We start from the raw sequence: 25,439 nt of genomic DNA on the forward strand, positions 1-25,439 counted from the left end.
AAAAAAAAGAAAGCAAGCTTTTGTTTCCCTTTGGAAAGACGGGAGACTCCACCTTCTTGCCGGGTGTTTGCAGACACCAGCCTTTTCCGTTGACTCCCCGAGTTTTGTCGGGTACCGCCGGCTGAATTCGCGGGAGCGTGTGCCTTCGGCAGGGGGACAAAGCCCGAGCGGCGCACGCTCGCAGCCTCCCGGCAGCACGCTTAGCTGCCCGGGCGCTCGCTCGGCTGGTGGCTTCTTACCGAGCCGAATTGTGCTGCAGGTGTGAGATCCTTTATTAAAGGGGGGGGGGGGGAAATCAGTATTTCCCTATCCCTTCTGATCTTATCGCTACATACTGCTGTTACTGGGATGACATGTGAGCTAATAGCTTGGGAGCTGTCATCTGAATTATCATTAAAGCTCTGCGCACGATAGCGTGGGAAGAAATTACCATGCTATTTATGTGCAACGGAAAAGAAATGTTTTATTTTTAAGGAAATGAAATATTTAGAGCTTGCAAGTTTCCAGAGATCTGCCGGGAGGGAGGCAGAAGGGAGACTGATTGCCCGGGGAAGCAGAGCCGGTGAGGTCTTTGCCRTGCCGGGAGGCAGCGCGAAACTTCCCCGACCGCGCCAGGAGCGGTGGCGGGGCGCAGCCGAGCTCCTGCTTCGCAGCCGAGTCGCCTGCTCCTCCGAAAAGCGTTCGGCAGCGCCGACCGAAGCCGTGCGAGCCCCAGCCTCTGCTGGCCCGCGTTAGCGGCGGGCGGCAGAAGCGCGGGGCGCGCTGCCTCGCCGGGGCGCCCGCGGGGTCCGCTCCGGCACCCACCGCGAGCGCGAGACGTGCGCGAGCCTCGCGYGCTTCTGCTTTCCTCCTGCCCGGCCCGAGGAAGGGTCGCGGCGGCCCCGYGCACGTTGGGCACCGGGTAGCGCGGCCCCATGAAAACCCGAGCGACCTCTAAACGCGGGTCGGCGTCGTCCCTCCTCGGTGGGCAAAGAGGCCGTTTGCAGACGCGCGTAGCCCTGCAACGGTAGGTTTCTCCCTAGCGTTTGCTTGCAGGAGCTGGTGAGAGCAGCCCCGGCACGGCCCTGCTTGCCTGCCCTCCTCTCCCCGCTCTCGGGTCCCTTTGGTAATTTTTGCTGTGGCCCTAGGCAGTGTGGTTGCCTCGAAAGCATGGGACTCGCAGAAAGCGGAGCCTCCTGGTCCCCTGGGCTGCGCGGCGACGCGGCCCCCGTCCCTAGGCGTCTGCAGGGCGATGGGCGGCAGCGCCTTGCCCTGCTGCAGCGCCGGGCAGCAGCGATGCGCGGGATGGGTTTGTGCAGATGCTCGTGCATCCAAGGCGTTACTCAACAGCACGAAGCAGCGGTGGTGTTAACACACCGGCTTTTTGCGGCTCAGTGGTAGAGGCTGGATGAGCCGTGGACTCGGGCGCAGAGGGCAGCGGGGCCCTCTCGGCTCTGCAGGTTTCCCCGTGCCGCGGTCCTGGCGGCAGAGCCGAGCTCGTCCCGCTGAGCCGTTGCCCAGCTGGGRCGGCGCCTCGCTGCGCTCCGCGTTCCCTGGGGACGTTCTCCGGTGCCGGGGGCCGTTCGGTGCATCCCGGCACCGCCGGTGGACCGGGGCTCCCGCGGGCCGGTCCGCTGGCAGTGCCGCGGGGGCACCTGCCGGCTTCCTGGCACGGGTTGAATGCGCCGCCTGTTTCCCCGGGGAATGCTTTCCAGCGTTTCTTGGTTCATAAATTAGCCACCGTTAAAGGAACAGCACACGCGCAGCCCTGCAACACGAGCGCGGGTCTTCATCCTCCTCTGCTTCCCAGTTCGGCACATCTTGGAGAAGGTGTTTCAGGGCCTTTGAGAGGTTTAATTTTGTCGGTGCTGAAGCTGGTGGCTCAGTACGGGAAGAAATTTCTGCCTTCAACTTGGTCTTCCTGGGTGTTTTTCTGTCTGTGCACAACCCCATACGTGTTATCACAGATACACTGATACCTTTTGATGCATTTTGGTGTGTTTCTCAGTTTTTAGGGGGAGTTTTTCAACCTTGGTAGAAAAGTCAAACTAGAAAAAAAAAATCTTCAGAGCCAGATTTTGAAGTAAGCAGTAGAAGTGGGTGAACACTTCCAGATCCTTTTTTTTTCCTCCCCACAAAACAGACAGATTTGCAGCAGCTGCGTGCATTGATTTTTTCATTTCCAGATTCTGATTGCTGCTGCTTTAAATGAAAATGGGTAATATTTTGGCATTGGCAGTTTGGAGATATATATATTTTCAGCATGCATATTTTGTAATATAGCAATTTTCCCTGCAATTGTCCTGATACAACATAGATGAAAAAAACCTTTTTTCTCTCTCTTTTTTTCTCCATGCATCRAAATACTCCACAAGGGGGCAAAGATTCTCATTTCCAGCTCTGTTTTGTATCACCGCCAGGACCAGGTTCTCCAAAGTGCTCTAGAGCAMAAAATCTATTAACTAGATCATCTGAAGACAGGTTCATTGCAGGGAGGAGGAACTGCTAAGCTCTTTTGAAAAGCTTACTTTTCTTTTGGGTCTAAATAAATACATTGTCAGCACAGCTGAACTGTGACCCAGAAAGAGATTCCTGTGTACAGCCTGTCCCTGACAAGAGACTTGTTGCCACGTGCTGCAAGCTGGTAGCCAGTATTTGGGGCTTGGCCGATGTCGTGTTTCCGTCAGGAGGAGGAATTGCTTCTGCAGCTTGAGTACTTGTACGAGGCATCCCTGTTCATTTGCAGTCCCCTTTTTTTCCCCTCACCTTGAAGCGTGGAACAAATCACAGTGACTCTCTGCGCTTGCAGCTGGGGCGCCTGCAGACACCTCTTCTGAAAGACTTTTTTGTTGGTTCTTGTCCCCAGCCATGCTCACGGCTGCCACCACCTCTTCTGCTGAGGGCTTCCCCTGGCCTGACATAGCCATACCCAGCTGCTGCTAATGATTAGTGTCTCCTCCCTGCCTGCAGCCATCTCTGGGCCATGTCACTGGCCGCTGCTGTTTCAATCATCACTGCACAAAGTARCACTTAATTGCTCTTCCATTTGACACAAGTGACAAACTGGTTGGTCACATGCGGGTATCTAGCATCTCCCAACCTCAGGCTGTTTTGAGAGGTTTTTAGGGTCTGTTTTCCTCCTACCTCCTTTGGGAGCTTCAAGCTCTCCTCCCATTGCCTTTGCCGTTTCCGTCCCTCCCTGTGGTCACAGGATGGTTGCGTGCTCAGGGTGAGCCTCTCCATCGCTTTGCTCGAGGAGATGCAGCCTTTCAGCAAGTGTAGTGGTTGCAAATGGGGGGAAGAAATCCTGGAAGCCTGGAAGAAGTCCCAATGGGTGTGCAACCCTGAATGCCTCTGCTCCCTCTTCTGCAGCRATGCCCCAACCTCCCGAGAGCAGCACAAAGAAGCAGCAGCCACGCTGACATGCCAGTTAACGTCCCTTGATGGGGAAAGGGCAGCTAGGGAAGACATTCTTCCTGTCACTRTGTTTTCCCTGTCTTATGTTGCGCAGGATGAGCACTATGAAGTTTCAGCAAGGGCGTAGGGGAGCTGGTAAAGCACATACATCCCTAAGCTCCATCTCAGGCCTGCGGCTTGGGTAGGGCATGAGGAGCTCCAGCCTTCCACATACTTGTCATGGGTGTAGTACAGTAGCCAGGTGTATTTCCCAGCACCTGCATTTCTGTGTGCAGTCTTCCTGAATGGACTCAAGGCAGTCCTCATGGTTTTGATTTGTAGCYCCTCTTGGTCAAGATTTTGTCCTTCTGGCAAGAAAGAGTAAACAGCTCTGGTGAAGACCATAGACCTTTCTGCTTGGTTTACTTGCTGGCTTGGGTAGTTTAGTGCCCTATGCTTTTGATCTTATAATTCCTGTCATATGTCAACCTGATGCAGCTGATCCAGTTTACTTTGCACTGAAAAACATGGCCAACTAATGCATCTTAGGGTGAAGTCTGAAAAGGGTTTGTCACCGAAGAGCCCTTTGCTCCCCTGAGTTACCAGGGCTGCTTTCTGCCCACGCATGAACTGCACCAGGGCGGTCAGATCTGGGTCCAGCAGGGAGGGTCRGCCACAAAGTGAGGAACTAGGTGGGAGGTGGAGGAGAGCTGTCCTTTCGTGAGCAGGGCACCAGCTCAGCTCACCTGATAAAGCTCAGCTTTTGCCCCAGGGCACTAACCAACTTCTCCAGCTGAGCATCTTCATGAACAGACCCCCACCCGGGTGCCTGCCATGGCTGGTGGGCACTTGATGGTACAGCACATAGAAAAACGTTTGACCCTTAACATTTTTGGCCCATCCTGGTGATATCAAAGTTGATTAATGTTGTCTTGAATTAATTTAATCACATATATCTGTGATTTCCATAGTTGTGTTCCCCTTTCTCTGCTCTCCTCCTCCACTTGCAAACGGAGATGTTCAGACTTTTTAAAGATGTTGTTATTTGAAAAATTAATAAGCACTTGGAGAAGTTTCCCCTTGTTTCTTACAAGATTTCTGTGTATTTGCAATTACAACTGTAGTTTAAATTAGAGGAGRGGGTTTTGCTTGAGACAGGCTGACACTTGCAGTTGCACTCAGAACGGAACTTACAGTTTGTACAGTATTTAGACTTTCCATATYGCAAACTGAGATCACTTTTTAAAGTTCAAACTTTTTTTTTAATAATAAGAAAGTTTTCAAGTAGCTCCCAACATTTCYCCAAGGCTTGAATAAAGCTTCCCAGTTTAGTCCCTATGCTCTGAGCTCTGTAAATCAGCTATTTCAAGTGAGATTGGCCCGAAGTTTCGCAGGATGCTTTTAGTTATTTTAGTTGTTTGACCAAACAAGCAAAACCRTCCAGATGGCTGGATTGAGAGTTGCGTTGTGTTTCTTTTTTAAAGTTATGAGGCAGTGATTATCCACAGAATAGATGTTTTTAAACTACTTCATTTTAAAACTGATGGGCTGCATGTAAACTAGCTTCTTCTACCCCCTAAAAAGCTAAAAGTGTTTGAAATTGGTTCAGACATTTGTATTTGAAAGTCAGTGGATGAGTAATCACAGTAAGGATACTTTGTTCAAAATTGCTTTAAAGGAGAAAGATAATTTCACATTCTAGTCAATAGAGATACCRTTAAAAAAAAATGCTGGTGGTGGCTCGTCAACTTGAGTACAAGGCAGGTGTGTCAAAGCCATTGGGCTGCTGGGGCAGTTTCCCCCCTCCGTGGAAACCCAAACACGTATGTAACTTACAAAAAGACAAGATTATTATAAAGTCTCAAAGGGGCACTTTTGGGTGGTGACTTTTGCTTCCATAAGTACAACCTCGCTATGACTGAGTGTTGGCCACCTGGGGTTTGCTGTTCAGCATGAGGGAGAGGGKCCCCAGACATGGGTGCTCTTCAGACCACGATGCCTGTCTGCTCTCTGTTTGCTTTCCTCCCTACCACTGCTTGGTCTTCGGTGGACAACTTCGTCAAAGCCAGGGATTCCTACTGCCCTGTCAGCAGGCACCTCCTGCCAGCTGGAGGCTCTATTTTTAGTCTGAGGTTTCTAGATAAGTGACTCTATTAGCTCRGAAATTGTGGACGTTATAAAGACCATATGCAGGGTGCTATTTTCCCTGGTGTTCTCTGCATAGTAGCAGCCCCAGGAACATGCCAGTTTCCTGTGCTGGAGCATGTGGGAGGCTGGACTGACCCTTGATGCCAACCCAAAGTCATCTCAAAAGACCATTTAAAAAAGCATTAACAGCACTGTTTGTGGAATTCTTTTCGAGGGAAGATTTTGCTGCATATTCAGCAGTACAAATCCTGGCAATGCAAAGGCGACTTGTGCTTCATTTGAGCACACCGTTGTGAATTTGAGCTCAGAATTATGTACCCTGCTTAGCTAAATGTTGAGCAGACAGAGCTATTGACACACAGCTTTTGAATAAGCCTTGAATTTAGGTGGACATATTTCTTCCTATTTTGATGTGCTCAATTAAAACAAGGAAATCGAACTGCGCAAGTAGACATTTTCACATTTGTGAGGGCCTGCTGAAATTCGGCAGATGCTCTGAGAAACAGAGACATGAAATTGGTACTCTGGTGTCAACCCACCCTTGATGCTGTGAGAGCTGCCGATGAGAAGTGATCTTTCGTAGTAAGGCTGGGCCTGAACCTGCTCCAGAGGGGCAACATACAAGCTTTTCCTGGGAAATTTGGTAACTTTTCCGTATTCTAGTTGGCTCAAGTTAGACCCTAATGTTACCTGAGTAGAAGGTTGTTGAGTTTTTCCSACTTAATACAGGAAAAAACCAAGTGCACTGAAACTAGTAACCTGTGAGATTTAGATTTGTGTGCGAGATGGAGGGCTGCATGGTTTTTTTGATAAAAGACTCTGTTTTGCATATCTCTTTCTGTCAATCTGTCTATCAAAATCTGTCATCGGGGAATTTAGCTATATACTGCATTAAGTGGTGGTAGCAAAACTGTGATTTATGTATTTACTTATGTGCACGCAGGAACCCTGATCAAAGACGGGAGCAAAATTGATGGAAAACACCCACTCAGCGACCAATAACCGTCTGTTCTGCCTCTTTCCACTTGCTTTCCTCCTTACAGCAACCACTTGAAAGGAAAGACAGCCAAAACAGTTCTCAGCACAGCGTCTCTAGCCACCGCAGCGGGCACACTGCTTCGCCCGTTCACGGCGCGCAGGTGCTGCCGGACTACGCCGCCCCTGAAGCGCCGGCCGCGGATCAGCCGGACAATTCTGGGCAGAAAAAGCCAGATCCATTCAAAATCTGGGCCCAGTCCAGGAGCATGTATGAAAGCCGACGTGAGTATAAAACAGGTGTGGTTGCTAAGGCTACGGTTCTGGCAGCTGCTCTCTGTATATTTTTCTTTGCTAAGAGCTGAATCTTTTGAATTTGTATTGAAAATATAAAGCTTGTCAGCTTGTTGATTCGGTATCTGTCGACGATGGTGACTTGCTAGCGGTTCGGTTTTGTCTCCGATGAGGAGTAAGTTTAGATCGTCTCCTATAAAGGGCACTTTTGCCGAGTGCAAAAAATCCCAATAAAATAATGTAAATAAATAATAGAAGTCCATTTTCTCCCTATTATTTATTTTTAAATTAGGCTGAAGGAGATTTTCTAGGTTTGTTGTCCAGACCCTTAACTATTTTTTTCAAATTTAAGGCTCCTTGATTGATATGTACAGGAATTTCAGTAAGGAGGGAAAGTGTTTCGTTTGCTGAAATTCATATCATATGCTTTCCAGGCTTACTCCTGGGAGGAAAAAATCCAACTGAGCCCTTGTATTTTGTCCAGTGTCAACCACTTTAACAATGTAAGAAATCAAAAGCAAATTATAAATGGCTTTTATGGTAATTACTAATCTATACATTTGGCTAATAGTTCAGCAGGGCTTTGACTCTGCTCCAAGACTATGAATATGCCTTCAGTTTCTTCTCTGCAAACAGAATAAACATGCTAAGCTCGCTTTAATTATGCTGCTGAAGGTGGTAGAATCTGTAAAAACTCCATAAAAATAGTTGAAGAGTATTAGGTTCATGTCCAGAAACCATAGCTATCTTAATTATGGAAAAGGGAACATGCAAGTCTTCGCGTCATAAGAGCGTAACCTGGAGTTTGAATTCATTGTGCTCACAGAAAATTGATAGGAACAGTATAAAATGAACATTACCCCAGAATGAAAAATGGTAGGACTGACTTTTCCTGATCAAATGAATCACTTCTAAATCGTATGTCCTGGAAAAATTAAATCATGAGTCACAGTTTTCTTGGCTGAAGATGCATCTCTTTGGATTGAATGTCTCAGCAATGCAGTTCGTAGGTGTCTCTGCTTCTCTGTGCTGCTTTCTTTCCCTTTTCAGGGATTAGCTGCATTCCTGACCTTGCAGGCTCTTGGGCCAGATCTACGGAGAAGTGCAGCGACTGCGCTTCCTCGCTGCCCGTGCATCTAGTTGAAATAGGAAAAAGGGGCAGAGAGCTGAGGCCCGGTGACTTTTCAGTCCTGCAGAGCTCCTTCACCTGCCCCGGACTGCTGACATCAAGGCCAGCCCGTGGCAACGGTATCACCTTTGCGCAGCTGAAGCCGTTCAGCTSGCCTCCTTGCAGCAGGGTCCCTGCGGGCACTGTGCTGTCATTGTCTCTGACCCCCTGCAGCTATTTAGCTAATTTCTAATTAACTGTTTAACTCATACTAATTAGTCATTAGTATTAGCTTAGCAGCTTTAACTCCTGCCTGTTTTTCCYGATAAAAACGTGAGGCTGAGGGGGAGAAATCTTGAAGTGCGCATTCAAGCTGTTGCCCTTCTGGGTCCACCTCCAAAATGGTGTGGGAAATCATCTCTCTTTCCTCGGTGCCTGTAGGTATCTCGTAGAGATTTTATTCTTGTCTGTGAGTTCCGGAGTCCGTTCTGCTGCTCTCCTGGCCTGCTGGTTTCCCAGTGCCACAGTCCTCTGGGCCAYGAGATTGCTGCTTGGGCCTTTTGCTAGACCACAGCATCTGCTGCCGCACTGTGATCGTTCAACTTCCCTGTTTCAGTTTGTTGTTTGCTGTGGCCCAGGATCTCTGTGTAGTGGGAATCAATCCTCTTCTATTGCTTTAGTCCTTATCTCCTGGCTCTTCTGTGAGATGCTCATTTGGACATCAGTGCCTGTTTTCCTCCTCTTCCTCCTCGTGCCATTTTCTGCCCAGGAAAATGTTTCCTTGGACTTCTTGGTTTCATACACAGAGGGTTCTTGGAGACTGACAGAAGCATGATGTGGTCATGTCTCCTTGTAAGCACTGGTTATGCAAGTGTCCAAGAGCCCATGGATTTCAGATCCTAAGCTGAAATGAAATGTGCCCCTTGGGGACTAACCTGCACTTTTATCTTGACTTAGCTTTCCTGAACCTAACGAGAAGTGAAGAAAAAGAGGAAAGATACAGTCTAACTGAAAAGGGCTGATGAAAGTGCAGTATATCCTGTTGCAGTCAAATCCCAAAGTGCGGCTGATGCTTTTGTTTAGAGGTCAGTGGTTAGTTCTCGCTCCTTCCCCTGCCAAGCCCTCRCCTGCTGTCCCTCTCCCTGGTCTCTGATGAACAGGATGTGGCTCACAACGGAAGCCCAGCGTGTCCTCTGCCTGGGGAGTGTGGGGTGAGCTACAGTGTTTCTTACCCTACCTTTGGTCTGCAAGGAGAGGAGTGGGCAGCTGGTAGCTACTCTGTTATGAACATGAATCATCTCTGAAACTCGCTTCCCAGTGATGCCTGAGCGCTAGCTGCGTGGCCCTTGATCCAGTCTTAGGAAGCACCACAGACTGCGGAATGGGAGAAACCATTTCCTTGGACTCCTGTTTTGCTGTCTGTTTGCTCCGYGTATGCTGTGCTTTGTGCTTTCTACCAGTTGCAGCCCAGTCTAACTCTGGTCCCTCCTTTGGCTGRCCACAATACAAAGATATCGTTGTTTTGTTCTTTGCTTGAGGACCTCTTTGGCTTTGGGACTAGCATGTCTYTCTCTTTGGCACCCATAGCCTTGGATGCTAGATCACTCTCCGTAATGAAAACATCAGCAGAGCTTAAATGAACAGCTGATGTGCAGAGGAGGAGGATGCTGTAGCGCCTATGCTGAAACTGGGTGATGCATCCTTTAGCCTGGGCTTTTGTGGGTCCTAGCGAGCCTTCACTGGCCAAGAAGCTCCRGACTGCTGCTCTCTGCTGCACAGTCTGGGACTTTCTGTCTCTTGATTCTTTGCCTTATGCTTTGATAAATCTGAAAGGGATAAGACAGTGTTCTTACTGGGGACTCCAAACCCTGGCCCTCACAAGTAGACTGAAAAACAGAAACAGTCCTCTATGCTGAAGTATAAAATGAAGCTCAGGAAGACAGAATTTTAGATTATGAGATTGTTCTCAGTGTTTTATTTAGTTCTRTTTCTGAAATCATTGAATATAAAGAGAACATAATGCAGTTTTTCAAGTGCAGTAGACACGAGAAGATGAATTCATTAGCCACAGCCCAGCCAGATTTTTTAAATCTAAAAATAATAATTTAAAGAGATTTAATTCAATGTATGAATACCATTTTCTTTAGGATGATTCTAAGAAGTACTGACTCTGTAATAGCCACCTGTTGCCTTTTTGACTAGCAGTATATCCCACCCTTTTAACATTAATAGTAATAATGCACACATGGAAAGCACACAGGCAATATTTTGATTTTTCAAAATTGGTAAAGCATGTTCTTTTTCTTACATGAATCATTATTTAATAACAAAGACTATATTTGATGTATGTGACTTGCCTCATTGAAGCCTTTCGAAGAGCAGAATTTCATTCAGAACTGCCAAATAGCCCATAGTCTTGTGAAACCTTCTTTTTTTTTTTTTTTTTTAATATACCCAGTGCATCTGAGAATAACGAAGCACTCAGATTCTGTAGATTCTGTGGAGGAGAGCAGCAGACATTGCCTGCTGAAAATAGTATTTAAATATATAAAGCTAGAATTAATAATGCAAAGCTAAGAAAAGGCTCCATAATTTCTGTCTGGGCTGTGGTTGAGTAGCAGCAGATGAGAACTGCGACTTTATTCGATACAGACAGGCTGAAGTTCCCGCACGCAGCTCTGCAGGGTGAGGAGATCAGGCCTGCAAGGTACTGAGTGCTTTGGCTCCAGCCCAGCAAAGCTTAATTTCCAGCTGTAAACCCGAAGGGACTAGGATGCTTTAAGGCTAAGGCTGAGCTGAAATGCTCTGCTGCAATCTGGCCCAGGGTCGCGTGGATTAAGACTTTAAAGAATAGACAGCTTTGCCTTGAGTGAATCTGAAAACAAATCATTTGGTGGTGATAACAAATGTACTGTTTGCTGGTCCTAAGTCTTAGCTGCCTGAGCTCCTCTTTTTGGGTAACTCATTACTGCTAATGGGAGTTGTGTGCATGAATCAGAGAGAAAGACGAACCTTGAAGGTTTAAAAAATGGACCGGTTCCAAGATCCCGGAATTACGTGTGTGGAGAGCACTAATGAAGGAGACAGTAATTGAATAGTTTACCAGAGGACCACAATTCCAACATCTTGTACTGCTTTATTGAAAATATATTTTTATAATATACTCTTTATTTTTCAATGTATTATTAAACTTCCTTAAAGATTAACTCAATCTGTTGTCAAATTTTTCTCATGTGGCCTGATTGCTTTGCAAAATACCATATCCTACATATGGCCATCTGTCAAAACAGCAGTGACAAAATGAATTAATCTGAATTGCAGATGTGTTAATGAATCCCTTTGAAGGGCTTAAGTATTTAATTAAAAGTAAAGCAGAACACTATAGATAATTTTTAAAGCTTTTAAAATATTCTAAGTTATCTTTAATATTTGAATTTTATTTTCAGGCACATAATTTATTTTGTAGGATTTTCTCTCCCCAGATCTAATTAAAATAATACAAACAAAGCTGACCTAGTGTTTAGCATTCACTCACCAGCAATTACAGAGAATTAAAAATATTTGCACAATGATGCCAATCGTTAGATACTTTTCCCCTAAAACAGAAAAGAAAAATACTCTTAGGAAGTTGCCAGCTGCCTTCTGATCAGGCTGACTTTAAAGACGAYAGCTAGTAAAAGGCCCTTTGTAGGGTTATGTTCTTTTGTTGTATTAACRTGAGACAAACAGTTATAAATCATACACTCGGGCACACGGATGTGTCCRTGCCCGTAGAGAACGTCTTTCTTAAAAGGGCCTTAGTCCTTGCGGCGTGCTGCGYGAGCAGGACGGGCTGCGGGTCGGCTTGCAGACGCGCTGGCGAGTGCCCTTGGCTGCTGTTCGTCCGTCGCCAGCCTCGGCCCCGGCTCAGCCAAGGGGTCGAGCGCTCCTCAGACCTCGGTGGCCCCCCTCGTGCCGTGCTTTGACTCCTTGTTGAGGATGTGCTGAGGTTGTATTTCAAAAATTTTTCATGCGACTAGAGGACAGATTAAAAGGAAAAGATATTTCTGCAGTGGGATAATCTGGGAACTGGGGCTCTCTTGGGAATAGGGACTCTCATTAGATTTACAGCTAAAGCATGGGAGTTTTTGACAGTGAAACTCTCTACTGGCTTCAGTGGGACTACTCGCTCTTAATTTCAAGCATGTCCTTATATACTTTGCTGAATCTGAGCCTTAAGACTTTTGTATTTTGCCAAGCTATGAGTCACTGAAAATGTTGCTGCCACAAATGCGCTAGTGACTATAGCAAACTCATTTTACAGATTATTTTCGTATCCATCTTTTGCTGAAACTGATACCACACTGGGGAGAAAAATACACATTTTATATAACAGATAAGATGATGGTTAAAGTTTTTATAGTAAGTTTAATTAAAGTGAYCTCTAATTAAGCACTCTTTTCATTGTTCATCACTATGGTGTAGAGTTTCTTTTACCATTAGAGAAAAAGATTTCCATTTGCAAAACTTACTGTGCTATGATGGTAAAAATTCTTCTGTAGAAAACTTTTTTTAAGGTTTCCTCAAAGAGATTCCTCCTTCAAGGAGCAAAAAGGGTTGTTCGCGTATACCTGCATGCATGCGCATAAATGTATAAATTCACATGTATACAAATRTGTAAGTAGATGTAAAAGTTAGTATGTCCTAACCCATAGCAGCTATAACCTTTGCAATTGTATGCATGCAAGCCTAACAGGATACATACCATGACAATTAAATTAACAAACTAACAAGAAAGCAAGATACCTTAAGCTTTGCAAAACTGTAAAATTAATATTGCAGCTATGTCACCTTCGCCTGCAGCTGGACTGAGCAAGGGTGAAAGAGAGAGAGAAATCAATTCTACGAGTTTTGGAGAATGTAAGACTGTGCCGAGAACGTATCTGTGTCTTGTGGTGTCTTGTTCTGGTGTCATTGCTGCCGCGTGGCGGGGGGCTCCTCATCTCCGGGGCAGTCTGGCAGGGCCGCGCGCCAAGGTTAGCCACGACGTCTCGCTTCACTCACAGCTGGCAAGCAGCAGATGTCGTAGGCAGTGGGAGGGGATCATGTTCCTGCTTCATTTGTGAATCTGTTCGCCGGTGGGACCGTGTCACTCACCTCCGGGTCCATTCCTCCTTGCAGCCCATGCAGAACTCTTCTTACCACTTTTGCGACACTACCCAAATGGTCTGCTCCAAAAGAGGATGAGCAGACTGGCAAGGTTTACCTTTTTTTTTTTTTTCCCCCCTAGGAAAAATCATCTTGGTGAATGTTTTTTCAGAAAATGTCACATATTCTTGAGGTCAGATCAAGGGGCAAAGATGTAACAAAAGGCTCCTGGAAACCAKTTTTCATTGTTTTTCAGCATAAAGTTTCAGCACCACTGTGAAATTTTCCATTTGTCTTAAGTAAGGAAAATGGCTCCTCTTAAGTCCAGTTGAATAGCAGAAAACCTAAGATAATTTTTCAGCATGGTCAGAATCCGCACCAAGAGGTCCTGCCTTGGCTTTATCAAAGCCTTGAGATGGTTGAGGTTTTGTTAGTAATCTGGATGGTGCTAATGAATCACCATATGGCTGAGTAGGAGCAAAAAGCGGTAAAAGGAGTTTTGTTTGGTTTGTACTCATGTCCATGTATGTGTGTGCTGTCTATATGTTTGTTGTATCTGTGTTTCACCTGCCTGCGATCCTTCCAGCAGAAGGAGTGTTACGTGAATGAACTTGCTTCTTTGGGGATAGACCTGTCTTTTTGTTGCTTTGGTTCAATATTCCAGTTACACCTAAGCTTGCCATTATCTCCACTGGCCATTAGTCGGCTAGTTGGTCCCCGGATGAGGAACATAAGGCAGTGTACAGTGAGGCTGGAGAGTTGACAAACGGGAAGATGTTGAGCCATGCAGAGGAAACGGGCCCATGCTGAAGCTCTCTGCCGAACCATTTTGCCTCTGACAGATCCAGCACGCGCTCTGAATTGCTTTGGGGCTGCCTTGGCCAAAAAAGCCTGCAAAATGCTGGAGAGATGCTTCCGACCGTATCTRCTCTTCGTGCTCCCCCTTGCCGGAGGCAGTGTCAAACACCGATTGATTCACTGTCTAAATTCTGTTATTGTGCTGGAGGTGCTTATTATGGCAAATTGCCATCAGCCAGCCCGTCCTGCCTGATGAGCAGTGCAGGCTTCCAGCCTGTTTATCACTTTATTAGTCTGTAATTGTATTTGGAGGGAAATTAGCCTACAGTTTGGTTAAGGTAATGTGTACAGATCTCTAGCTTAGTTTATAACTGCAAGCAATTAAAACGGGAAGATGTCATGTAAGAAGATGATGTATTAAATTAATGACTGGTTTGAATGAAAATGTCAAACCAGACGTCTGTGCCTTAGCACTCACCCGTTCTTTTAATTTTGAGTTTTCCAAAGTCTTGAATTCGTATTATACTTTAAGCCTCTTGGTGAGTCACTGAAGAGAGAGCATCAGAGTGAGCCAGAACTCTAAAGCTGAAAAGCACTAAATGACCCAAACCTTTGCACAACAGGCACTGGCAGCGTAAAAAGCAATCGGGGAGCCCTCTGATGCTGATGTCAATGGAAGAAAACCAGTTTATCTGCACAACAGTTTATCATTCATAGATATTGAAAACTAGCTGCTGTTTGATTGGAAGTGTTGCATCCAGTATCTGAGTATGCACTTATTTAAATTATATTTCTGGAAGATACAGTTTGGCTTCTTTACTAAAGATACAGGCAGCTGACTTGTAAAGCAGTAACTTCTTCTCTCATTAATTATAAATTTAGGGAGGAGATTATTACAAAATTAGTCGATGTTGCAGTTATTAACTAATAAATATTAAATGAACCTGAAGTTGTCTTCTGATATGATTTAATGTTAGCAATTAATTTGGCATTTTTAAAAGAAGGATGAAAGCAAGCATGAATAGGTTAATATAAAACATTTTTGTTCCACTCCACTTCAAGGTTAGTACTTCACTGTATGTAATATTCATTATAAAAATGTTGCTGGTGTTCCATACTAATGGGTAGGTAAGGTCGTCTTTTTTTGTTTCCAGTTGTTTTTATCTGTTCAGTGGTTTTACAAAGAAGTCCATGCTTGAACAAGTGAAAATCAGGAAAAAAAATCACGTTGTTTTCAGTGAACCCTGATTTACACCAGCTGGGGATCTGTCCTGCAGTTATTTAAAGCAGTGTCAATAGAYAGGGAGTAAAATAAGCTCATGAAAGTTAATTAAATAGTAGAAGTCATAACAARTGGCTCTTTTGTCTCCCATGGAAGAGGAAGCAGCTGTATTGTTTCTGGCAGAGTGATTCTCTGTTGTACATACTCATTTATTGATGATTTGGAAGAGGCTTTTGCCCTGGATAGCAGTRCTGGTATTGATGGAGATATTACAGTAAGAAACAAATGGGAAGGCACAATTAGGCACCTAGTGGAAAGCAGCAAACATCGGATAATTGTTAGTAGTAATCTAAATAATAACCTTTTGCTACTTAAATCTATGAATGTTTTTAATTATGTCTAAAAGTTCAAAATCTCCTTATCTGGAGAGTAAATTTGTGTGGCGGGTCCCTCTGCAAGTCAGTCAGRCCTCGCCACTGTTTGCAGTAAAACACTTACACGAGGAACAAGTGGATTGCAGTGGATTTCTTCAGTTTTGCGGCCAGGCGTAGGCAAGGCGTCCCAGCGCRGTGCCAAGAGGGTGGCAGCAGAGGAGGTGCCAGAGGGAGGGTCAGGCCATAGCAGCGAAGGTGCCAGTCCCCCTTCGGGAGCCGCTGGCTTCACACCCCTGTTGCAGAGAGACCACCCGGCTCCGCAGTCCGCAGAGCAAAGCCAGGGAAATGAGAAGTTTTTCTTGATGTGCAAACGCGTGGTGGCTGCAGCAAGGCTCTTCTCAGAACGCATGAGAACATGCTTTGAGCAGCCTTGAAGTGGGGTGGCTTTCATGCRAAGTTCCCCATCAGCACAGAAGTGCTGATTTGGGTATGAAGCTCTGCTTTTCCAATTAAAAATGATAATCTCCCTTCTTTCTCTTCAGTTCCAGATTATCAAGAGCAGGATATCTTTCTATGGAGAAAGGAAACCGGTTTTGGATTTAGGATCCTTGGTGGAAATGAGCCTGGAGAACCTGTGAGTGCGCCTGAAAGCGGGCTTGTCTCAGCTCRTGACGTCTTCCCGAATCAGTGCAGTAACATGTGCAGATGTGCCATTCTGTGCAGTGGCATCTAYGTTAAAATAATCATTGCACTATGAATTTGCACCCTGCAACTCCTCTCCCCTATGCCTCCAAAACAAACGAACGAACACAAGCCTCCTATTTGAAATGGGTTTGGCATCACTTGTTACTGCCTGTTCTTGTGATAGCCCAAATGAAAACATACAGRTCTGAAATTTTCCAGGCATGGATGTCCTGGTCATGTTTGCAGATAGTTTCCACTGTTGGACTTCAGAGTGGTTTGAGGGGCAGGGGGAGGGTTGTTTGATTTCCTTCCTTGAATTCACTTAACTTCTTAACCACAAGTCCGACGCCTATGAAAGGTGTCAGGCTAAAAGCATGTAGTCTTTTACGTGCTGTGCAGGTCAAAGCAAGATAGTAGCAGCATAAACTTCCACACATTTCCCTGCCGAAATGCTTTTGCTCATTTATGGGAAGAGAGGGTTTGAATTCCTTTCATGCCAGAATAACTCCACTAAACTCCCTGAAGATAAACCAAAGCTGACTTGGTGGARAGGGGGAGATGGTATTGAGTTTGGAAACCCTAGAGGCACTTGAAAGGATAGCTCAATCTCAGCCGCCCTGACAACACTCACGGTGCTTTTAACCATCTCCTGCTCTTTCTRGTCACTGTCTGGTTCAACACGTTTCACAAGGCTGGCTGTCATTCAAGTGAGTGGACTGCCTAAAGAAGCAAAATATCAGTATTTCAATATTTTTATTACAATTTTTGTGATATGGGCGGTGTCCCAGGCTATATGCACGTGGAGCTGCTTCCAGAGAAGCACATTGACTAAGCAGCAGACATTTGTTAGCAGTTTCTGGTCGCTACTGAATTGGATCTAAACATCAGCCCCCTTGTTTCCAGCTGCCTGTCGAGCATGTTCCCATTTAAATATATATATATATATTTTTTTTTTTTCTCTCCCTTTTTTCCGTTCTTCTGTTTGTGCTGATTCAACAGATTTACATCGGTCACATTGTACCGCTGGGTGCTGCGGATGCGGATGGCCRTCTGAGGTCGGGCGATGAGCTCATCTGCGTGGACGGGACACCCGTTGTCGGAAAATCGCACCAGCTTGTCGTCCAGCTCATGCAACAGGCAGCCAAGCAAGGTCATGTCAATCTGACCGTAAGGCGCAAAGTAGTTTACACAGGTAGGCTGCAGTGTCGCGTGGTGGGCATAGATTTTCTTGCCAGTCCCCATCTGTTCAGTAAATGATTTAAAGCACAAAAGCTCCTCCTTGTAATACTGGTAAAACTCAGGGCATATTGTGTATTCTTTCTCTTTTGGCAATTTTCAGCTTTTTTCCTTCTTGGCCAAATATGTTTTAAATATTTTGTTTTCAGTCAAGACTCTCTTTTATCTCAGTTGTCTTCTCCAGTCTTTGTGAATGTTTCTGGTAAAGTGGGGAACCGTTTGATTGCGACATGTCATTTTCTTTTGGATCTGTACAAGAACAGACTTTGTATTTGCCTGCTTGCCCTTGTCTTGCATTTTCTTCCCAAAATACCTATACTGCCTGATAGCCGTCCTTAAACTGGAGCGAGGGAAAAGATGCTGAAGAGTGCACAGGAAGGGAGGCACAGGAAAAGGGAGAGATCATCGAGTGTTCAATAGTGTCCCAGTCACAAGAGAATCTTCACTTGGGTTCGTACAATGTGCACCACTCAAGTAAACTAACCACAGGATACCAAACTGTAGGAGAGTGTGTCACCGGTTCTGGTGGTGCAGGGACTGTGTGCTTGTTGTTGTACTATATGGATTTCTCAGTGTGCACACACTGCAAAAGAAGAGTGAACAGCCTAAATGGACAAGAAAAGCTGGCAGAAGGGTGAAGGTGAAGAGAGAAGTGCCACTCCATGGYGGTGCTATCTCAACTGGTGAGACAGAAATGTCCTGATAGCAGCGCAAATGAGGACATGAGTTTGAGCTTTCTAAATGACACRTGACTTATGTGCAGTGTTGGAAGGTAGCTTTGAGATGCTGCTTCTTGTCGGTCAGTTTAGGAAGCTTGAGCCTGGGACTTCGGTTTAACCCTCTCGTCCAACAAGAAAGGATGTGAGATAGTTATTCAAGTTTAGACAACAACAGAAAAATGGACAGCAATGTACCTCAAGCTTAAAGAGCATCAAGGTAATATTTATGTTGAAAATGAGGCCTACAGTGGAAGTTATGACTAGAACAGTACCTCTGAAATAGCTCCAGGGCTGGGTTCCTTCCACAGAATGCAAAGCAAATGTTCACTTATTTCTTTCCTCCTTCCTATTGGGATTAAATGCTGGGTTATGTCTTTGCTGTAATAGCAGAGGAGCATCAGAGGAGCATCCTGATGGTTTTGTTATTCCTGTCAAAGAGCCGCCAATGTGAGAGCAGTTATAGAGGTGGGGTGTGATAGGAAAGGAAGAGCAGCTGAATTTTTTTTGTGCATGGATTTTCTTTCTGGTTTCTAGGCTGGAAATTATCATAAAAAAGATTTGGATGCATGAGATCTTGGTATTAACCCTTAAAATTCAAAGATCTTGGTATAAACCCTGAGCTATTTTGGAATCATTTCATACAAGGACGGTTATCCTGGGATAAATTACTCATTTTGTATTTGTAGGCTTTTAAAGTGCACCGTAACTTTGTAGACAAGCCTCTTCCTAAATTTTGGCCCCTTATTCCTCCTGTCATCTACATGTCAGTAGGAAAAGGTTATTTTTCTTAATAGGTACTCCTTGTCCTGTGGTTCATATAGGGGAACGTTTATACTCTTGCATTCCTAATATGTAGAATATTGATTTTAGTATGTATTCAGAGTATTTAAGTCCAGACAGGTAATCTTTTTCAATAACATTTTAAAATTCTGTTCCTTTGAACCTTGAGTTTGCAGGTTTCGATTTTGTGTTTGGCTCCGATTTTCTTGTTGCTTTTAAGATCTTCAAGACCTTGGTTCATCAGATAAATTGGAGAAATGGCCTGATCAGCGAAGGCAGACATTCAATAGGGACAAGTGCAATATGCTGCTTTTAGTTGCACAAAGGAACTGTGGGGASCTGGCTGGGTAACAAGAAGTGGAGATTATTGTGGATCACAAGCTTTACCTGAGCTTCCCTCTGGTAGGGAAAAACACTGCTGGGTTGCAGGCAGGGAGCAACTCTCCTAATTTCCCAGCAGCGATGATGGCTTAGCTGCAATATGGTCCAGCACTTCAYGAAAGACGTGTTTGAGTTGGAGAGAGCCCAACTGGAGGGAGTCCAGAGGACCAGTGAGAATAAGGAGAGCTCTAGAAAACATGGTCTACAAGGAAATATTGAGCAAATTGGGATTGTTTAGCCTAAAGTAGAGAAGGGGGAGGAGGTGTTAAACTCCCCAAGACTATAAGAGGCTGCCACAGGGAGGAAGGGAATAATATGTTCTCCATATGCCTGCTAGATAGAACTAGAAATAACAGCCTTATGTTGCAGCAGGGAAGATTCAGCTTAGATATTACAACCAATAGATTGCCTGGGGAGATATTTAACAGCAGATTAGACAAACATCTGTCAGGACTGACAGTAAGTATAGTTGGCCCTGACTCGAGCAGTGTGTAGACTAGACAATTTTTTTTGATTTCTTTAAGCCTTGTGGTAGATTTTATTGTGTGATTAGATTTTATACTAATACCATGTCCAACCTCAGTTGCTGTTAAACAGTTGTGATAATGTTTAAAGGCTCCCTCCAAACTGCGCTAGACTGTTCAGGTGATAGTAGCTGGTTCTTTTGTCCAGAAAAGCTTAGTTGACAATGTCTTTGCTATAATATGGGTAGTTATCATTACTCTTCAGAGTAGGTTGTGTTAATCAAAGGCAATCAGTGCTACGCAACTGATAGCATTAAGTTGAATAATACACAGGTGTTGAGTGATAGGTAATTGATATTACTGTGCCGGCCTGCACATACGCTCAGTTGCACATCTGTAACTAAAGCAGGAGTGTGATATTTAAAAGAGCCACAATGAACTAATGTAATTGAGATTTAAAATGCCACAGAGCATCCAGGCATGCAGTACTGCACTGGTCTGAACTGGATTGCTGCGATGGATGCAGCAGTGAACGGCTTTGGTTGTATGCTCCGTGTGCCAGAGGGGACAAGCATGTGTGGTCCGTGGCATCACCAAACAGAGCTGTCAGTGCTGATGTCTGAGGGGATACAGTGCCCTTTCTCGTTCTGATCGTGATTTATAGATTAAAGCCAGTGATCATTTCTTCTCTTGCCATACAGCGCTTTCCAAGCACAAAATATTGCAGGCTGCTCAGAGGGCACGTGTTTTTTCCTTCCCTAGTTCCCAAGGCAGAGAAYGAAGTCCCGTCTCCAGCCTCCTCCCACCACAGCAGCAACCAGCCGGCCTCGCTGACGGAGGAGAAGCGGACCCCGCAGGGCAGCCAGAACTCCCTGAACACCGTCAGCTCGGGCAGCGGCAGCACCAGCGGCATCGGCAGTGGTGGCGGCGGCGGCAGCGGCGTCGTCAGCACCGTAGTCCAGCCTTACGACGTGGAGATCCGCCGTGGCGAAAACGAAGGCTTCGGCTTCGTCATCGTGTCTTCGGTGAGCCGGCCGGAGGCAGGGACGACATTTGGTAAGTCTTGGGATTTGGCCGAGCGCCCCAAAGGAGATGCGGGATAGAGCACAGCAGTGCGAGGAGGCAGGCGAGGCTCTGTTTAATTACAGTTCAAGAGCACGCCCTAATTTCTGTAATTAATAGCTTAATCGGAGGTTGAGCGTTGGTAGGTGTTTGCCTCCTGGGTTTTGTTCAGCACCAAGTCAAGAAGAACATAGTGAGAAACCTGAACCTGAGGAGCAAAATGCCACCACCRGCAATTCCAGATGCTGCCTGAACTCGCTGCGCGGCCTGCAGCCGCCTGGGCGAGCTGGATGCCTGCAGGGGTTTTACTCTCAGAAGAACAGCAAGGGATTCCCCCAAAGATGGTACGTTTGCTAGTGCAGAAAGGGAGTCAGTGGAATGAATTATGTCTCCTGGAATGGAGCCAGCTGATTTAAAACAGTAATGCTTAAACTGATTAACATCTCTCTGGTAGTCAAGGTTATTCTCCTGATCCTCATTATGGAGTGAGCATGCTGCTAACTGGAAAGTTTTAATTAATAGTGCTTGCTGATGAGACATACAGTGGAGAACACTGTTTAAAACAACAGGTCCATTCTTTGACCCTCACTACCTTGTGTCTCCCCTTCCCAAACACTTTTCTTCAGAGCAGGGAAAAGCAGGAAGTTCATGCAACAACACACTTTGTGTCCTGCCTTAACAAAAGCAGTCACAGCTGCTTGCTGTAGACAGCCCCTTCTGCTAGGCAGACATCCATTTCCAAGTGCAAAAGTGGTGTAATTCTGTCTACAGAGCAAATGAGTCAWATATTAAAAAGTGCAAATAAGCTGGTTTTGCCAGTGTGAGCAGCATGGCCTGCACTAGAGCAGAATTGTCGTTGCAGGGAGGAAACCAGCTACAGCTGCCGTTTTCTTCCCTTCCTGTCTCCTCCAAAAGGGCCAGGGCCAGCATCTGCTTTTACCTGGARAAAGAAAGTGCCCCCTCCCTATCAGTCTGTGGCATGTGGAAAGGGTGGAGGGGGAGAAGAAAGAAAGAGCAAATGCCCTGGCCATCRTCACGGTACCTCTCAGAGCAGAGTTGTGTTTTGCAGATAAAATTCATTGCACTCTCCCCATACAGCTTGCATGTTTCTGGAGCACACGTGTGCATGTGGCAAAAAATGGCCTTTCCCGCTTTGTTCTAGACTTCTTCCTCTAAAATTTCCTGCCATTACCCATTGCTAGTGCCCTTACATTAGTAAAAGCACTAACTACAGGGAGCATCAGCTCCTTTGTTGTTTATGTGAAATGAGTCGTTCCTAACACTGTTCTGGACAGTTGTAACAGTAGATATTTCAAGAGTGGAAATATTTAGTGTAGATTCAGTGCATCAAACTCTGTCAGTTCTCTGCAGCTGGGCCACCTTGTACTGTCCTCATTCCTGGAAACTACTCTTCCAGAATAGGTATTTTGGTGCCAGCACACAACAGCGTTCTGCAATATTGATTAAACTGAACTTAGTCTAAATTGGAGAGAGATTTCATTTTCTAAAAGCATTTGATAATGTGTGGGTGAATAACTTTTGCTGTGTGAGGACCATGCTCTTAACTGTTGTCTGCAAAGACATTTTGACATGAAGTTGTAAAGAGTTGTGTTCGCTTTAGCCCAAGGTACTAGCTAACTGGAAGCCATCTGTGCAGCGTTTCCTCAGATATATTGATCTGTGACTTTTTTTCCTTTAATTTTTCTCAAATGTATTCAACTTTTTCCTGAATCTCTGCATGAGATGCATCCCCTCTGCTCTGTGGTGCTTGCTTTTTACCAGCTTTGTAGTTCTTTCCTTCATAGGTAGTATTTAGAGATGGGCCAGACTGCTTCTAAAATCCACTTGGGTCACCTTGGTATGGACTTAGTCATCTGTGTCCAGTAAATTGGACAGAGTAGAAACTYGTTTCAGATGCCCTCAAAACAGCTCTGAACTGTATGGGTTATTGTATTACCAGAAAGAAACTTCCTAACATTAGAGTAAAAGAAAAAAAAATCCCCCACCATCTGTGATTAATATTAACACTTTCTGCTGGTTTTCATTGTGTCTTTCCAACTTTGTTCTGTCACCTCRTATTCCTTTTCTTTGCTTTTTCTTCTTTCTGGTCTTTTTGGTATTGTTATGCATGCAGCAATATATATCTCTAAAACTACTAGGCAAATAAAAGATTACGGCACAAATTGGAAAGTGCATCTTGAGGATGAACATGTTCTGGATGTGAGATGTGAAATGACCACTCTGCAAATCTCATGTTTCTCATCATGTGCTGTGCTCTAAGAGCCCCTTGCCCGTGTAGGGAAGCCCTATGAAAACCCAGTGGATTTACTGGACTTCAGTTCTGTATATGCTGCCTCTCAGTTCTGCGTATTGTTGAAGACCCTCTGATTTTGCAGACAAGTAATTGCATGGGATGGGGGGGGGGGAGTTTTGTCTCTGAAACCCATTCATCCTTAAGTGCTCTTGCTGCGTCTGTGAGACATCTCAACCATTTTGCCTGTAGTTTCAGAGGTATTTAAATCGAGTGGTCCTTGCTCCTTCCCTGCTCCCATCCCGATGCCATCTGTGATCGTAAAAGGAGAAGGGTTAACGYGGCTGCGAGGTGGAGGACTGCACAAAGCCAGCTGACTTTGTCGGTCTTGGTCCATCTCTAGTGGTCCCGTACCTTACCTGACAGTTCCTTTATTCCCAATGGAAAAAAACAATTTCATACTGCTTCCCTGTGCAGCACTAATAGATTGGATCTCCATGGTAGAAAGGGAGTCGTGCTCCCTCCTAGGCCTAGAACAATTGTATCTTTCTAAACTGAGAAAGAACAAAACATTGGCAGAAGCTTAAACAGCAGTTGACTTAGAGGAAGACTAGAGATGTTGACACTGATGCAGTCTTGGAGGAGGAAGGTTGTGTTTTCTACCAGCAGTCCTTTTTTTGGTTCAAAAATGAACTAAGGATTTGGGTTATTATGGGGCTGCTGAGTGCACTTGTAGGCTATAAAAATGTCACTGTTTATTAGCCAAAATCAAGAGTATGGGACGGGTTGAAGGATTAACAAAATACTTTTTTTTGTAAAAGAAGTATTGTGCACTCGAATAGTTGATTGCCAATGTTTTGAACACTGGCAGCAAAGCTATCCTATAACTTTTGCTTGATGCATTAATTAATTAACCCTTAACCTTCTCTTTCCCTTTTCAACCCTTTTTCTCCTTTTCCCCTTCACCATATTCCCACGTATGTAAACAATTAAAAACAAAACAAAACAAAAACAATCCCCAAACCAATACAAAAGCGGGAAATGCATGTGTGGCCATGCCTCACAAAATAGGTCGGATAATTGAAGGGAGTCCCGCAGACCGCTGTGGCAAGCTGAAAGTAGGCGACCGGATCTTGGCCGTGAATGGATGTTCCATCACCAACAAATCGCATTCGGACATCGTCAACCTAATTAAGGAGGCGGGAAACACCGTTACTCTGCGCATCATTCCAGGAGACGGTAAAGTATACGTTCCCTGCTCTCTTACCTTAGTGCCCTGTTGCTTTCTTCCTGGGCTTTTTGCGTCGGTTGGAGCTGTAGTCTTGGAGGACTCCATTCCCACCCCGCTTAGGGAATTAGCAGTGAAGGGGGTTGTGAATCTTCCATGGTTGTGTTTTTCCTTTTGTTTTCTGTAGGGCATTCTCTTTTTAAAYAGGGGGATGCTGACTGACTATTAAAAAAAAAAAAACTATCTGTATTCCTGCACGTGTCTTTGTAAAATGACCTTCYGTAAATTGGTGTATCTCAGTTCCTTTGGATTGGATTTTTAGATTAACAGTGCAGCATTAGATTATTTGGGAATTGTTGCATACTTAGTAATACATGAGATCACTGAAGCTTTATATGCACAAGCAGGCAACGGAGTAAAATAGATCACAGAAAGGCTTGCCACGTTTTAAGCTTCTGKAAAGGAAGATTTGTTTTTATTCTGGTTGTGTTGCTTTGGGAATGATCTCAGCATATTCTGAAATGACTTTCTCCAATGGCAATACTGTAGAGCTGCTTACTCACTTGCAGCTGATAGTTGTAAGAGTTACCCCAGATAGGATTGCTTTTTTTTGGACAGAAGAAATGCTCTAGACCTCTAATAGCATGCTGACAGTTGAGGCTAGTTTCAGATCATTGAATTGGGTAATAAAAATAAGGATCTGCATTATCTCTCTGTTCCCTGAAGTTCATCTTTAGCTATGTTGCAGAACAGGAACAGAGAATAAACATACAAAAATATATCTGTAGCAGAATTAAAAAACATTTTGCTGTCACTCTGCATACATGAACCAGTGTTACTACACTTAACATTCCCAAAGAATGAGATCTCTAAAGCAGAATGAAGAAATTATGCGATGYGATTTCCAATGAGAAATGCTCTGTAGTTCCCTAATCTCTTGCTTGCTGTGACTGCTGTAATCTGAACCATTGTTTGCCCCACRGAGCATGAATATGCTATGTTTAGTTACAGGATAAAAATAGGTCAAGGCTAAAATGATCCGATTATAAGTTATTTCTGTTTACGATGATCTGTTTTGCATGAGGGTTTTATTTTCCTGCTGTGTGACAGCTTCCGGGTCAAATGGTACCTGATCTGATGCTGCTTCCAGCAAATTGAGCATTTATGAATAATGAAATGGCTGTAAATCAGGCTAATGTCTGAGCTGGCCTTT

General features: G+C 44.9%; 1 protein-coding gene across 1 annotated transcript in view; it reads left to right on the forward strand.

The window, feature by feature from the left end:
• MAGI1 (membrane associated guanylate kinase, WW and PDZ domain containing 1) overlaps positions 1-25,439 on the forward strand; it is a 332,618-nt gene that overhangs the window by 296,165 nt on the left and 11,014 nt on the right. The window contains exons 14-19 of the mRNA XM_085300010.1: positions 6,567-6,783; positions 12,722-12,799; positions 15,964-16,055; positions 17,105-17,297; positions 20,448-20,741; positions 24,070-24,237. Of these exons, the coding sequence (XP_085156136.1) occupies positions 6,567-6,783; positions 12,722-12,799; positions 15,964-16,055; positions 17,105-17,297; positions 20,448-20,741; positions 24,070-24,237 (1,042 nt within the window). The remainder of the gene's footprint in view (positions 1-6,566; positions 6,784-12,721; positions 12,800-15,963; positions 16,056-17,104; positions 17,298-20,447; positions 20,742-24,069; positions 24,238-25,439) is intronic.

The sequence above is a fragment of the Rhea americana genome, unplaced genomic scaffold (assembly GCF_003343005.1).
Source record: "Rhea americana isolate MKP2758 unplaced genomic scaffold, rheAme1 scaffold_16, whole genome shotgun sequence".
Classification (NCBI taxonomy): domain Eukaryota; kingdom Metazoa; phylum Chordata; class Aves; order Rheiformes; family Rheidae; genus Rhea; species Rhea americana.